Genomic DNA, 12380 nt, shown 5'->3' on the forward strand with positions numbered 1-12380 from the left:
GGGGCTGTGTTTTATTTGTTTGGATGCGCCTATGAAACTCCAAACCCCAGGTTCATCAGAGCTTGACAAAGTGCCTTTGTCAAGGCACTTGACAAAGTTCAAGTGCCTTGGACTTTGCTGTTTTTGTAAAGCTGAGCTCAATGTGCCTCTGTTACTAAAGAGTACATTTAGGGGCACAAGTTTCTTTTCCTTTTGCTGAAACCAGAAATATCCTGCCTAGGGAAGAAAACAGCTTTTCTGCTATTCTGTTTTAGAGAGAAGCCTAGCCTAGAAAGTCCAGCTCATTTCTTGACTTCTCATTTTCTCAGAGTTTCTCAGCAACTTGGCAGAAGGGTCAGTATTTCACATGGAAGAAATGCACCAAGTGTGGAAGTTAGATCCCCCCCAGATGACTTTAAGGAGCCTCTTCACAAATATGTAAAATAAAATAAGGACTTTGGCCTTTGCATGGTGAGATCTGTATAATCATTAACTGTCTCAGAGGAACAGTTTTGGTTTCAGTCAATCCAGTAAGAAGGTCTACTGTGAATGGAAATTAATGAACCTGATACCTAGCAGGAGAAGTGAGAACCAGATAGTCTTTTCTAGTGTATGATGTCCTAAGTAAGACTTTGTAGATCCAGATACATGTTCTCATCTTGATGACTGCTCAGCTTCACCTTCAGTCTTCCAGAGCTTTAAGGATTCTCAGAACCAGAAGGTGTGGGGTATACAAATTTGTATTTCCTTTTACTTGTGGAATAAACCCAAGTCGTGCTCACTTTCATGGAGTGCCTTTGCCTGGATGGGTGTGAGGTGACATCAGGAATGCAAACCCTGGGTGTGCTTCAGACGGCAGAACCAAGGTGAGTCTCACAAAGAAAAAATTGAGGTGTTGTCAGGAAAAAAGAGTGGTGCTGTGAGTGGATACCCAGGCAGGAGGGAAGGGGGCTGGGGAGAGAGGCTGTGTTCGGTTTTTAATGCATGATACTCCCTGTGCTGGGAGAAAAGAGTGAACAAAGATGTGGTTACCAGCTGTCTGCCCAGACCTTTTGATTCAGAGGGGAGAGAGATGCCCTGTGGGGAGGAAGGAGAAACATGGGGGTGGAGTGTGAACAGGAGAAATAAGAGGAGGTAGGGATCAAGGATATTGGGGAGGCTGGGTTTGTAATCAGCCCTTGGCTACAGTGAGGTGTTGTGATTCCAAACGCACGTGAGAGTTCCTGTGGGAAGCTGGCACAGACCAAATCACTACGGTTTCACAAAAGGATGTCCTCTAGAGCTCAGGTTGAAATTGAAGGCCATCTTTCTCTTTTGTTTAGCTATGCCCTTTGGGTTTTTTTTATCTTAAAGCAGCTTCTCAGGTTTAGGTTGTATAGTATGTTAAAGCACATAAATGGTTCTTTGAGACCAGATATGATTTTAGGCAGTATAATAGCTAAAGGGAGAGCAATTTCCAGTACAAAGGTCAGTAGTGTTCATTTCTTTATTGACCATAGAGGGAGACTAGAATTACAAGTGTTGGCAGAGTCCCAGCCTAAGCAAACAACATGCTCTATGAACTTTAACTCACTTTGTTCTGTTCAGCACCACATCTGTTTAGCTGCATGGATAACAGTAATAACATTATATTGCTTTGGCTGACAGCGGCAGAGAAAACACTCGGGTTCCTTTGAAAATCGTCCCAGCAAATGACAGCGTTGCTGGAGGTTTAGTCACTTGCTCGTCAAGAGCTGGTACAGGAAGGTAGGCAAACTGGAAAACCTAGTATTGCATAGCTGAGAGCCAGAGTTCTCACGGCTAAGCAAATCGATACTTCCTCCGCCTTCCCTGTCTCTGCAGCTAGGGCAGTCGACTTTATTTGTTCTTCCAAGGAATTCCCCTAATTTAGCAGTATTTTGAGACCTCTCTTTTGAACACTATCCCAACTCTCCCTGTTTCCAGCCTCGTGTCAGAGCTATGACTGAGCATAACTGCAGCTGAAACAAGAAGGAAATGAGTTGGCTCCGTGCTCACTTCAGAGACAGAGGACCTCGCAGAGGCCCTTCTTCAGAGACAGAAGCAATGAAAAGGCAGAGCTCTGCTCAGGAGCATGAGATTATTGAATTACGGGGACATAATGTGGAGGAAAGTGAGACTGATCATGACAAGGCTCTAAATGCTCAAATGAGAAAGGTAGGAATTTCACTTGCTCATTTGATCCTTCCGGTGTGGGAAATACTACACAGCAAGAGGAATGACACTTGAAGGAACGTTTTGTAGGGGTGATTTAATTTGTTGTTTGAGGGAAAGAGGCTAAAAACCCGTTAAATGTGGGGTTTTTTTTCTTTATCAAAGAAGTGTTCTAATATGAGAGTGGGACTTTAAGCTTTAATTTAGGAACTGAAGCTGTAATTGGTTCTCTAATTTTTGCTTTCTCTTTTAATGTGCTATCTATCAGTGGGATTTGGCTCAAAACCAGAAAAGAGAAAAGCTGAAATAAGTTTTAAAACCAGGCTTTCCTTCAGTAGGAGTTAACCAGGAAACAGCACTGCCAAACAAAAATAAGATGTCCCTGAACAGAGCATGCTGGATTCTCTTTATCTCTGAGTAATTTTCAGTTGCTTGCCATTATGGATCTGTATTAATAGAATGCTCTGAAACCTCAGTAAAGATCAGCACATGAATCCTAAGGGAGGTAGCTCCTAGTGCCTAGTTTAAAGCTATGGAACAGACTAATTCTGGCAGAGGAATAACGACATGTTCACACGTGAGTGCTGTCCAGTGAATGGCACTACTTGCTGCAGGGATATTTATAGAGGAGGAAGAGGTTTCCCTCTCTTGGCACAGCTGGGAGCTGTCTGCAGGATCCTCCCCACCCAGCCCTTCCCTCTCCCCTGTGCTGCTCACCCTGGGGCTGATCCGTCCCTCTGACCGGGCAAAATCCCTGTGTCGTGTTCTGTCGGGGTCAGCTACCTCTCCTGTGCTCTGGTGAGCTGAATCAGCTCCCTGCAGGGTCAGACACATTCCCAGAGGTGCAAAGAGGAACAGGAAAGAGGGGAGGAGAGGCAGGGATGTGCTAGATCTACTTGACTGTCCTGAGAAATTTCACCCTTGGGTTTATCCTTCCCCTTTCCAGCACTGCGTTTTCATTTGAGCTTTCTCTATACTGATGATAGCAACTGGCTTTCCATCCCTTACAGACTCCTGGAAAGTTACAGCACTCTGCTTTCTGCTCAGGTTAATCAGAAACCCTGCCCAAATCCCTGCCCAAATCCCTGCCCACTGCAGAGAGACTTTCTCAGCTGCAGCTACGGGCAAAGTTCAGGTGGTATTGTAGTAATTGTGGAGCTGAATGTTTCCTTGGGATCAAGCCAGTTTGCTATGTGTGATTAAGAATTGTGTTTTGTGTAAGTCTAAATGTGTGGTGGGTTAATCAGAACTTGGGCTTGACAGTTCCCTGTGTCAACTGATGAGTCTATGACTGATTTCATAGTTTCACTCTAGGCAGTAGTTACTGGCTTTTAAAATTTTTGAAATCCAAAACGATATGGTAGTGTTAAGTATTACATTGAAATTCATACTTCTAAAATATTTTAAAAATCAAAATTAAAAAAAGTAAATGTGATCACAGCTGAAAGCATGCTGTAAACAAAACCATACTCAGTGTTTGCCTTTCCTTCTCCAGCAGAGCAAAGTTCTGTGTGTAGAGGTGTCTGCAGAGAGTGTTTCCCTTTTTCTGCCTCTGCTCCTGGAGGAATCTCTCCTGTAAGCTCTTTCTCTATATAACTGTTTTCTCTCCCTATTCCCCTGCCACCCACACAAAAGCTTTTAGCCAGCTGCCCAATTCAGTTAAATTCAGTGAAAGCCTCTGTTATTCTGTGTTCTTAGAAAGTTCAAAAAGTAAAGGAAGGAAACTTGGATTAGTGCCTCCAGCAGCAGCTGGTTCCTGCCAATCTGCATGTGTGTGGCCCAGACAACCCACAGAACGTGCTTTGCCTTCCCTGGTACTGATGTCAAAAAGGACATGGAGTTTACTACTACCTTTATGGCAGATGGAGAGGGAGGGAGAAGAGTAATTAAAAAGACAGCATTGTCTGCTTATGAATTCAAACCCTTGCTTCAGTCTTCTGATTCTTCTGGCTGTAGAACAAAACAGATGAAGTTATCTGTTTTGCTGTCACCTAAGCTTGCTTTTATTTTTTTTAATTTTTTTTCCCCCTAATATTCTTCCTGCTGGATTAACTCATTAAATGACTAAATTCAGTCATGGCTTTCAATCTTATTAAAAATTAAGTAACAGGCAAGGTATTGTCCTTTCTCTCCCCTATGAATGTGCATACATGCACAATTGCTTTGAGTGAAGTGTTCTTTTGACCTCATAGAACAGGTGAGATTTACATTAAACTGTCTGTTAAATACACTCAGTAGCCTTCAAGTTTCCAGTCTTTTGAAGAAAAAGTAAGTCAGCTATAAAAGTCTCAATTATTTTATGGAGGTTTTATCACAATAGTATCTATTGAATAGCATTGCCTTTGCTTAGAGTGCTGGCAACCAGAAGCTATGCAGGTTGACATCATCAGTGCTGCAGAGGTGAATGATTTTGGAAATACCTCCAGGGACACCTTTTTAGTTGGGAGAGATGGCAAACATTAAAAGGAGAGCTTGTGGAATATTAAAATTTAATTAACATAGTTAAAAAGAAAATGGAGCCAAGAAATCACCTTTGCAGTACTTTAGCTTTATGGGCCTTTATTCAGGAGTTGGAAATTTTGCACAAAGAGGAATGATCTCTCTCAAGTGAATGTCCTTTACCAATTCTATGTCTGCATTTTCTCCTGCAGCAGTAGTCAAGGCTGGGAAACCCTGAGGTAGGGCATTGTTTACCAGTGAGGCTCTCCCATCTATGTGGGGGTTTTGTTTCAAAGTAGAGACATGCTTAATTTATTTTTTTTTCCTGCCTGATTTGATTAATTGATATGCCCTTTTCTTTTATATCTAGGAGAGAGATCCCTGGAAATCATGCAGGGATGTAGTTTTCTGGAAGTGTAAACTATGGATGGTTATAACTACAATATTTCTAGTGATCTTCCTGGTCATTCTCATCAGCCTAATTCTTTATTCTAGTAAGTAACTCACTCTTGGTTACACCAATACAAATATGCAATATGTAATATCTCTAACAGAACACAAATGCAACAGTAACATCCTCTAATCTCTTTCAGTAAACTGCTGAAGGAACTGGGATACAGACTGCAGAGGGTGGTGTTGTAGCTCGGTAGATGTTGTGAATGCTTTTATCTTAGCAGGCAGCAAGCAACTTATGTCCTGATCAGGTGGCAATTCAAGTTTGTAGCTAAGTGAGAAAATACCACAAGAAGAGATTTAGATATGAGGATGGAAATAATGTTTGTAATGGAACAAGGGCCATTAATTAAAAATGCCATCCATGTAATGGGTGACTTGGGTCCCGTGGTGTCACTGCCTGCCAGGCTCCCAGAGCAGATGACTTTTGCTGATGGAGGTGGGTGATTGATCTCCATGTGCTGCCACTTTTTTTAGGTGACTTGCACTTTCTGTCTTTCCCAGTCAGTCCTTACCTAGGAAAGGTAAATTTGTGAGAAAACCACCCTGGAGAAAGCCAAGAGGGGCTTTTTTCAATACTTCAGCTAACTGAAACTTTTTTCTCCCCTTTCTATCTCCTGTTAATTATTAGATGTTTACACAGATGAGGATGACTACTGGGATCCTGATGAACTACTAAGCAGTGGAAACTTTCACAATTTTTCAGGAACATTGGAGTTAATGTGTGGTCTCCCACACTTCTCCTCTGAGGACATTACTGAGAGGGTAAGTGTTTATATGATTCTTGGCAAAGTTGAGTCTACTTAGAACATTGTTTCAGTGTTTTTCCTTCTAAGAAGTTTCTGTTTCTCAGTTTCTGTGTAGCAACTCAGTCATTTGCAAGCTCATAAATAAAACATGTTGTACTTTTTAAAGTCACAATCTAGAAAAAAAGGAATTGTTTTCTTTTAAGCACAAAAAAGTGTTGATTTTTTTTCCTCTTAAACTTGACCATTTGTTAAGACAGTCTTCACCTTTTTCATAGAATTATTGAATACTTTAGGAGAGGCCTGTGAAAATCATCTGAGCATAATATGGACTAAACATCCTTAGTGCTGCATTCTCTTAATGAGTGTATGATCACAGCCTGGGTTTATAGCTGTGATGTCTGCTGAGCCAGCACAACTCTGAGTTACAGCTGAAATAAGCTCAGCATACCTGGCAGTGATCATTTGGACATGGTGGGAAGGCAGTCTCAGGACACAGACCATCCCCTCCATGAAATAAGAGTTAGAAGAACCTCTTGGTACTAATTAAATCCCAAACCTAACAACATCAGTTGCACATGGCAACATGAGCACATACTTTTAGTTCACCCTGAGTGCCTCTATTGTGTTAAGGTTACATAGCAATCACTCAAATGCACAATTAATTTGTCTGCCAAATTTAAATGACTCTCTACATTTTCCAGAGCAGATTTTGCTGTTGTTTGACCTTCAGCCCTTGTTTTTATGCTCCTTAAAGCACTTTATAAGAATAATCTGCTGTGGTTTGGGTTCTTTTTTGTGAGGGGAAAAAAGAGATTGAAGAAACAATTTTTTTTTTCTTTCTCAGCTAACAGAAGTCTACAGTTCATCTCCAGCTTTAGGACGTTACTTTAGGTCAGCTCAGGTGATTTCTTTCAGGTAAGCAATTTCTGTCACCAAAGTTGTCTGAAAATTACAAGCTTTTGACAAGACATACGTGCTTATGTAAACATGTGCAATATTTAAATAATGTGAAAAAAAGGTTGTTTAGGGAAAATTATGTATATAGGCAGTGAAAACTGTTCAAAGGATCCTCTGGTTTAAGTGGTAAACACTGCTAAAATTATAAAATGACAGGAACATATTGTTGCTGTGAAGTATCATTTGTTATCTTTGATTCCAACTGCAGCCCTTAATAAATATATTCAAGGATATTTATTAAAAGAGAAATTAATTGCCGGAGACACTTTAGATTGATGTAGTTTAAATAATCTTAAATAAATAAAACAGGGTTCATGAGGAGGAGAGAATCATTTTGTTTCCAAAAGAGATAAAGGCAAGAGGAATATACATGTTTCCTGTCACAGAGAAATAGCAGAGAGGCAAGGGAAAGGACAGAGAAAGGACTTCTGAAAAAGAACTCTCACAAAAGAAATTAGAAAGACAGGAGAAGATCAAGGGAAGTAGTTTTGCAAAGTCCCAGGTTCTTTGAGATAGCAAGGACAGAGGGATAGCCACGTTGGAATGTGGCAAGGGGCAAAGTTGTCCCTGGCAAAGTTGTGAGGGCACTTTGCTCTTGAGGAATATTCTTCCTTGCCCTGCCAGCCTTGGGCACACCAGCCTTGTTCAACAGTGAACTGTAGCTCCTTAGCCCTATGGGTACTAATTATGATTTACACCATTAGGTACAAAGCTGCAGTTCTGCACATATATTGATTAGCTAATAACTCTCTTTCTGCACCTCTTTGATGTCTCTCTCTTGCTGCTTCCTTCTTTTTCTTTCCTTTTATTTCCCCCATTCAAGTATTTTTTGAAAATGTTTTGAATTCTAAGAGTACAAAAGTTAGCTGTTGAATTGTAGTCAGTTTTGGTAGACCACAAAAATGAAATCTTCAGAGATGGTCTCCAGTTCACTGGTTTGTGTAATCCACGGCTGAGCTGAGTCAGGAGCACAGCTGGGTGGTCCCTGGCACGGCTAGCAGGAAAACAAGCCTTCCTACAAGTTCCTAGCTGAACTATTATGTGCTATCCTAGCACAGGATATTGCAGTGCCTCTTATCAGTAGCTTCTTGTGAAGCACCATGCTGAAAACCACATCCCATCAGAACACGTGTCCAGCTGCCCCTCCTGCATCTGAAAACATGTCTCTGGCTGCATTCAAGTCTCAAGAGCTGAGGGAGGGGGAGGCAGAAGCCGGCATCTTTGGCAGTTTTCTTTCATAATGTTTTTCTTGGGGAAATGTTTTTTTAAACAAAGAATCTGTTCCAACATTGATATGAAAAGTCAGTCTTCAAAAATAATAAAAAAAAAAGATCCTGTTGAAACTTGAAGACTTTCATCCTTGACTTTGTTTTGCAGTAATGAAAGCTCCACTGTAATTTATCAGCTAGTGTTTTCTGTGCCACCATCAACAGAGGGATTTATGGAAAACAATATGAACCCGGATTTTATAAGGAACATTTTGCGTCAGAATATTTATGATGAAGATACTCTTAATCCTGAGGCATCTGAATGTGACAGGTTAAAGCTCAACCCAACTTCTCTCACGTGTAAGTGCTGTACATTAGAGAAACTGTTTCTTTACAAAGGGCAGAGGTATTTATGGAAAAGGAGAGAAATATTTCTAGAAAGATATTTGGATTCATTAGTATATATGATTTGCATAACAGTATTAAGAACATTTTAAAATAGCTTTCAGAAAGTCTTGATATGCTTAACTTAAAACCTGACACTCACTGTTTGGTCCTCTGATGAGAAAAGGAATAGTGATGAGACTGGTTAGCTGTGGACTCCAACCAAACTTTTCTGATCTAATATTGCATTTTATCTATACCAAAAAACTCTCCTTATATGTGTGTGTACCATAAAGGGGAGGCAAAAAATTTAAAATATTTCTCCTTATTGTACATTCGATGCTGAATGCTAACAAAACAAATTTTAATCCAAGGGATAAAAAAAACTCCTGATTTGTGTCTTTCTGTAGTTTTTTGGAAAGTTTATTACACACAGAAACACCTTTAAAGAAAACAAGTGCTCATTCTTCCAGGTTTCCTAGGCAGTGAGTCAAATGACTACCAGTGACCAGGCAGTAGTGATTCCAAGCCATTTATATTTGTCCTGATAGAAATGCCCATATAGAAGTCCCCTGAGCTTTGAAGGTATACTGAAAATAATGCATGGAGCTGTCTCCCCCCAGTCCCAATTTACTGAGTCACACCAATGTGCTTTTAGAATAATCCTAGGCTAACAATTCAGCATTGCAGTGTAGGTAAGTAAGGTTTGCAATTAACTTGCATTGGTTTTTCTTGGGACTGTTACCATGGGACAAGAGATCAACAAGTTGTGAGTTTCAATTTCTAGAAGCATTTTATTCCTTATATCTTGACAAGATTTATAGAAAAAGTAGCATAAAAAGAGATAGGAAAGAATATGTTGAAATAACTACTTAAAGCTTTATTTTAATATTAATATTGTACTGTTTTAACTTTCAGAGAAATTATGGAAAGATTCCTCACCTTCATCACCACCTAGAAGAGATGGGATTCCCTATCTATAAGCAATCCCAGGGCAAGGAACTATGCATTAGGTAGAAACACTTCTAAAATTGTTGTCCTGTAAATACTGCCTGTGATGCAATATTGTAAATGGAAAATATGGTATATTTATGATGGTGTTGTATTGCTATAGCACTACTACCTAATTCTTTTATATCTCAATTATCCATTTCACTCTTGAGAAAATCATGCATCTGATACATGCTCTGTTGACTTTGAAAGCTCTGCTTTGTCTTGCCTTATGATTAAATCTGAATGCTCTGCATGAGCTTTAAAAGCAGTCTTGCACATGGCTCCTTTTTCTTCTCTTGGCCTATGCAAAATTATCTGCACAGCTTTATCCTCAATGCTCACTTCCATTCAAACTCATATCTGTTGTTTTTTTTCCCTCCAAACTTCACATGCCATGTTTCCTATATATATTTGTATTCTTTACTTATGTGCAAGGTCTCTGCACTAGCTTCTTAAGAACGCTTTAACTCTCATGATTTCCTCATTCTTCCTACAGTCTCCTTGGTCAAGGTGCTCTTTGCTCTATTTTTCTCTTCTTCAATGTGAAATATGAAAGAAGAAAGCAACAGCATGAAGAGACATGTCTTGCTCACTAATGCATGTGAACATCACAGGAATTTTTAAGAGGTCGAATTAGCAGTGTGCTTTTACAGTTAGCTTCTGCTACCAGTGAATAGACAGATGCTTGACCTGTTTTTGTAAATCCGAAGACAACTCTATGCCCTTAATTATCGTTCCTGCCCAGCACTGGGGATAAAAATAAACAGATGTAAGGTATTTGCCTTAATAAGGCAGAAAATAGTCGTTCTTGTTGATGAGAGACCAGATGAGATGAATCAGTGCCAAGAGGAAGGTGCCAAAGCAGGTGACATAGGCCAGCAGTCAGTAGGCCAGTAACTGGCTATAACATAAAAACTAAGCATTACCTTTATGCAGAATGGAACATATTCACTACCATGTGAGTGAAGTATATCTTGTCATTTATTTATAGCCTTATAAATATTAGTACTGTTAGATATTTTATTTTAAGAAGCATTTTGTATTGTAAGAAATATGTCCTGGAAAATTGTTTTTCTCTTTCTAGTATTACTGGTTTATTTAAGGAGTAATCTGACAATGTTATAGTGCATTAAATTATTTTTTTTTACTCTTAAAGTGACTGTTTTCATTCTTTAGCAGCTCTAGTCTTTCAGCTGTGTGAGTTGGAAAATAGCCATTGGAATTCTAAATGCTGAGCTGTATGAAGCATGTCTGAGAGAACTGTACACTCAAACCCATAGTTGCTGTTGCATGTGTTTAAACTGAGCTTGGGAAACGTCCTGGAACAAATTAGTAATTTGCATGACTCTCATATTTGTGGCTTATTCTGATTCCCTCTTGGTTTGTAAGATATAGCATTGACTGTAAGAGCTATAATTTCTCCTCGTGTAGTAGTCTATGCAGCATACAGTTAGAAGAGAGATTTCTTTTGATCCTTATGCTGGGGAAGGACATAGTTCATGGCTTGTATGGCTTGTCCCAAAAGCTGCTAGCTGTACCAACAGGAAAGAAATAAACTGCTGTTGAGATGTTGCTCAATCTTATTGCTCTCACCAAGACACCTGATCCCTTCCTTGAACACTTCTTTATCTTGATTCTAGGAACTGAAAAATAATGTAATAAATAGACTTATTTATGGTGATACCCATATGGGCATTAAGAGTTGAGAAAGGAGTCGAGCACTCATTTTTTTCCCTCCTTTACATCCATACCTTTACCCCAGAACCTCACAGGGAAGAAGGAGGTGGGGCTGGAGTAAGATGTGATATTCAACAGGAAATGTCTGACTCTACAGACTGCATCCAGTCAGGATTGAAGGAAATGTTAAAAAAAAAGTAGTTTCTGGTTATATATCTGTGAGGTAAATTGATCATGTAAAAGAAAATTAAAAAGTGAATTATGACTCAATCCATTAGGGACACAGCAGTGTGAAAACACATAATTATATCAAGTTAGATGTTTTGTGTGAATGATCAATATTAATTTGAATAGAAGGAATGAGAAGAATACCTTAATGACTGAGACATCATTAAAAAGCAGCTTGTGGGTGTAATATTTGTTTTGCATGCACTGTTTTATTGTTTTGGGGCTTTTTATTTAATTCCAACTTTACGATTTCACACTAAGTAGTATTACATTAGAAGGGGGAGGGAAGAATTTGAGAAATTAGTTCTTTATTAAAATTGTGCATTGTATAATGGTACAAATCAAGCATGTCAGTGAAATTTTGTACAAGAGTAAATGGATCTAACACAAGGTTTATGCTTTCATTTAAGATAAGAAACATTCCCCAAACAAACAGAAAGACCCTGTTCTTATTGCATTTTTGAGATTTATAGCAGTAGTTCTTTAAGACCCCTTTAAAAATAGAAGTATTCTACAAGTCCAGAAAAATGTACAGCCTCAGTTGCTTAAAATATTGTAGGTCCTAATTTTCTATACAGGAACATTGTGTTATGATGGCAGTTGGTACTGATTCCCCTGGTTTAATTGTCAAGCTCTGTACCCAGTCCATGTTTCTTTCTCTGACCAGCTGTTCATGGACAGATTAGTCTCATAGTAAATGACTGGTGGACGTAGCCTAATGGGTAAGCTTGGTAACACGAGAGAGATTTGTCTGAAGACCCAACAGCAGAGGTAGGATGGTTCTCATGGCTGCACACACTCAGGCAAAAGGATGCCTTCTAAGTTACCAGGACATCATCATATTCACTTTGCTCTTCAGGGCTGGTGACATTTGCCTTCATCTTGGGCACGCTGACAAGTGCATATTCTGTCTGATTATTGCTGTCAATCACACAGACCTCATGTTTTACGTCATGGCTGACAGTCGAGTACCACAGCTCACTGGAATTCACAGAATCTTTTTTGGCAACATGTTCCTGAGGGGGAAAAGGGGGAAGAGAGAAAGAGGGAAGATTCAGTCTGATTATAGCCTGGAGATGTTTGGAGCCAGTCTGGTACAGCCTGTATGCTCATGCAGTGCTGTTGACTAACACACACTGTC

At 39.6% G+C, this 12380-nt stretch overlaps 1 protein-coding gene across 4 annotated transcripts; it reads left to right on the forward strand.

Annotated features, from left to right (window-relative positions):
* The first annotated feature begins 126 nt into the window (after positions 1–126).
* C1H3orf52 (chromosome 1 C3orf52 homolog) lies at positions 127–10912 on the forward strand. 4 transcript variants are annotated; one of them, XM_015629771.2, is made up of 7 exons: positions 177–845; positions 1924–2154; positions 4961–5084; positions 5675–5808; positions 6637–6707; positions 8127–8317; positions 9260–10912. In XM_015629771.2, coding segments are annotated over exons 2-7 (702 nt in total). In that variant the 5' UTR covers positions 177–845; positions 1924–1974; the 3' UTR covers positions 9262–10912. The 4 variants fall into 4 exon arrangements, with proteins under 4 accessions (XP_015485292.1, XP_015485257.1, XP_015485278.1 ...); XM_015629792.3 differs by lacking the exon at positions 177–845 and adding an exon at positions 891–1725; XM_015629806.2 differs by lacking the exon at positions 9260–10912 and having other exon boundaries at positions 127–845; positions 8183–8269.
* Positions 10913–12380: the final 1468 nt, after the last annotated feature.

This window comes from Parus major, chromosome 1 (genome assembly GCF_001522545.3).
Source record: "Parus major isolate Abel chromosome 1, Parus_major1.1, whole genome shotgun sequence".
NCBI classification, from domain to species: Eukaryota; Metazoa; Chordata; class Aves; order Passeriformes; family Paridae; genus Parus; species Parus major.

Bases quoted from the DNA above. Each gene is read 5' to 3' on its own strand.
- C1H3orf52 (XM_015629771.2), top strand. From the start codon at position 1,975: ATGAGTTGGCTCCGTGCTCACTTCAGAGACAGAGGACCTCGCAGAGGC. The intron at 5,809-6,636 runs GTAAGTGTTTAT...TTTCTTTCTCAG, and splicing joins CTGAGGACATTACTGAGAGG to CTAACAGAAGTCTACAGTTC. The intron at 6,708-8,126 runs GTAAGCAATTTC...TTTGTTTTGCAG, and splicing joins GCTCAGGTGATTTCTTTCAG to TAATGAAAGCTCCACTGTAA.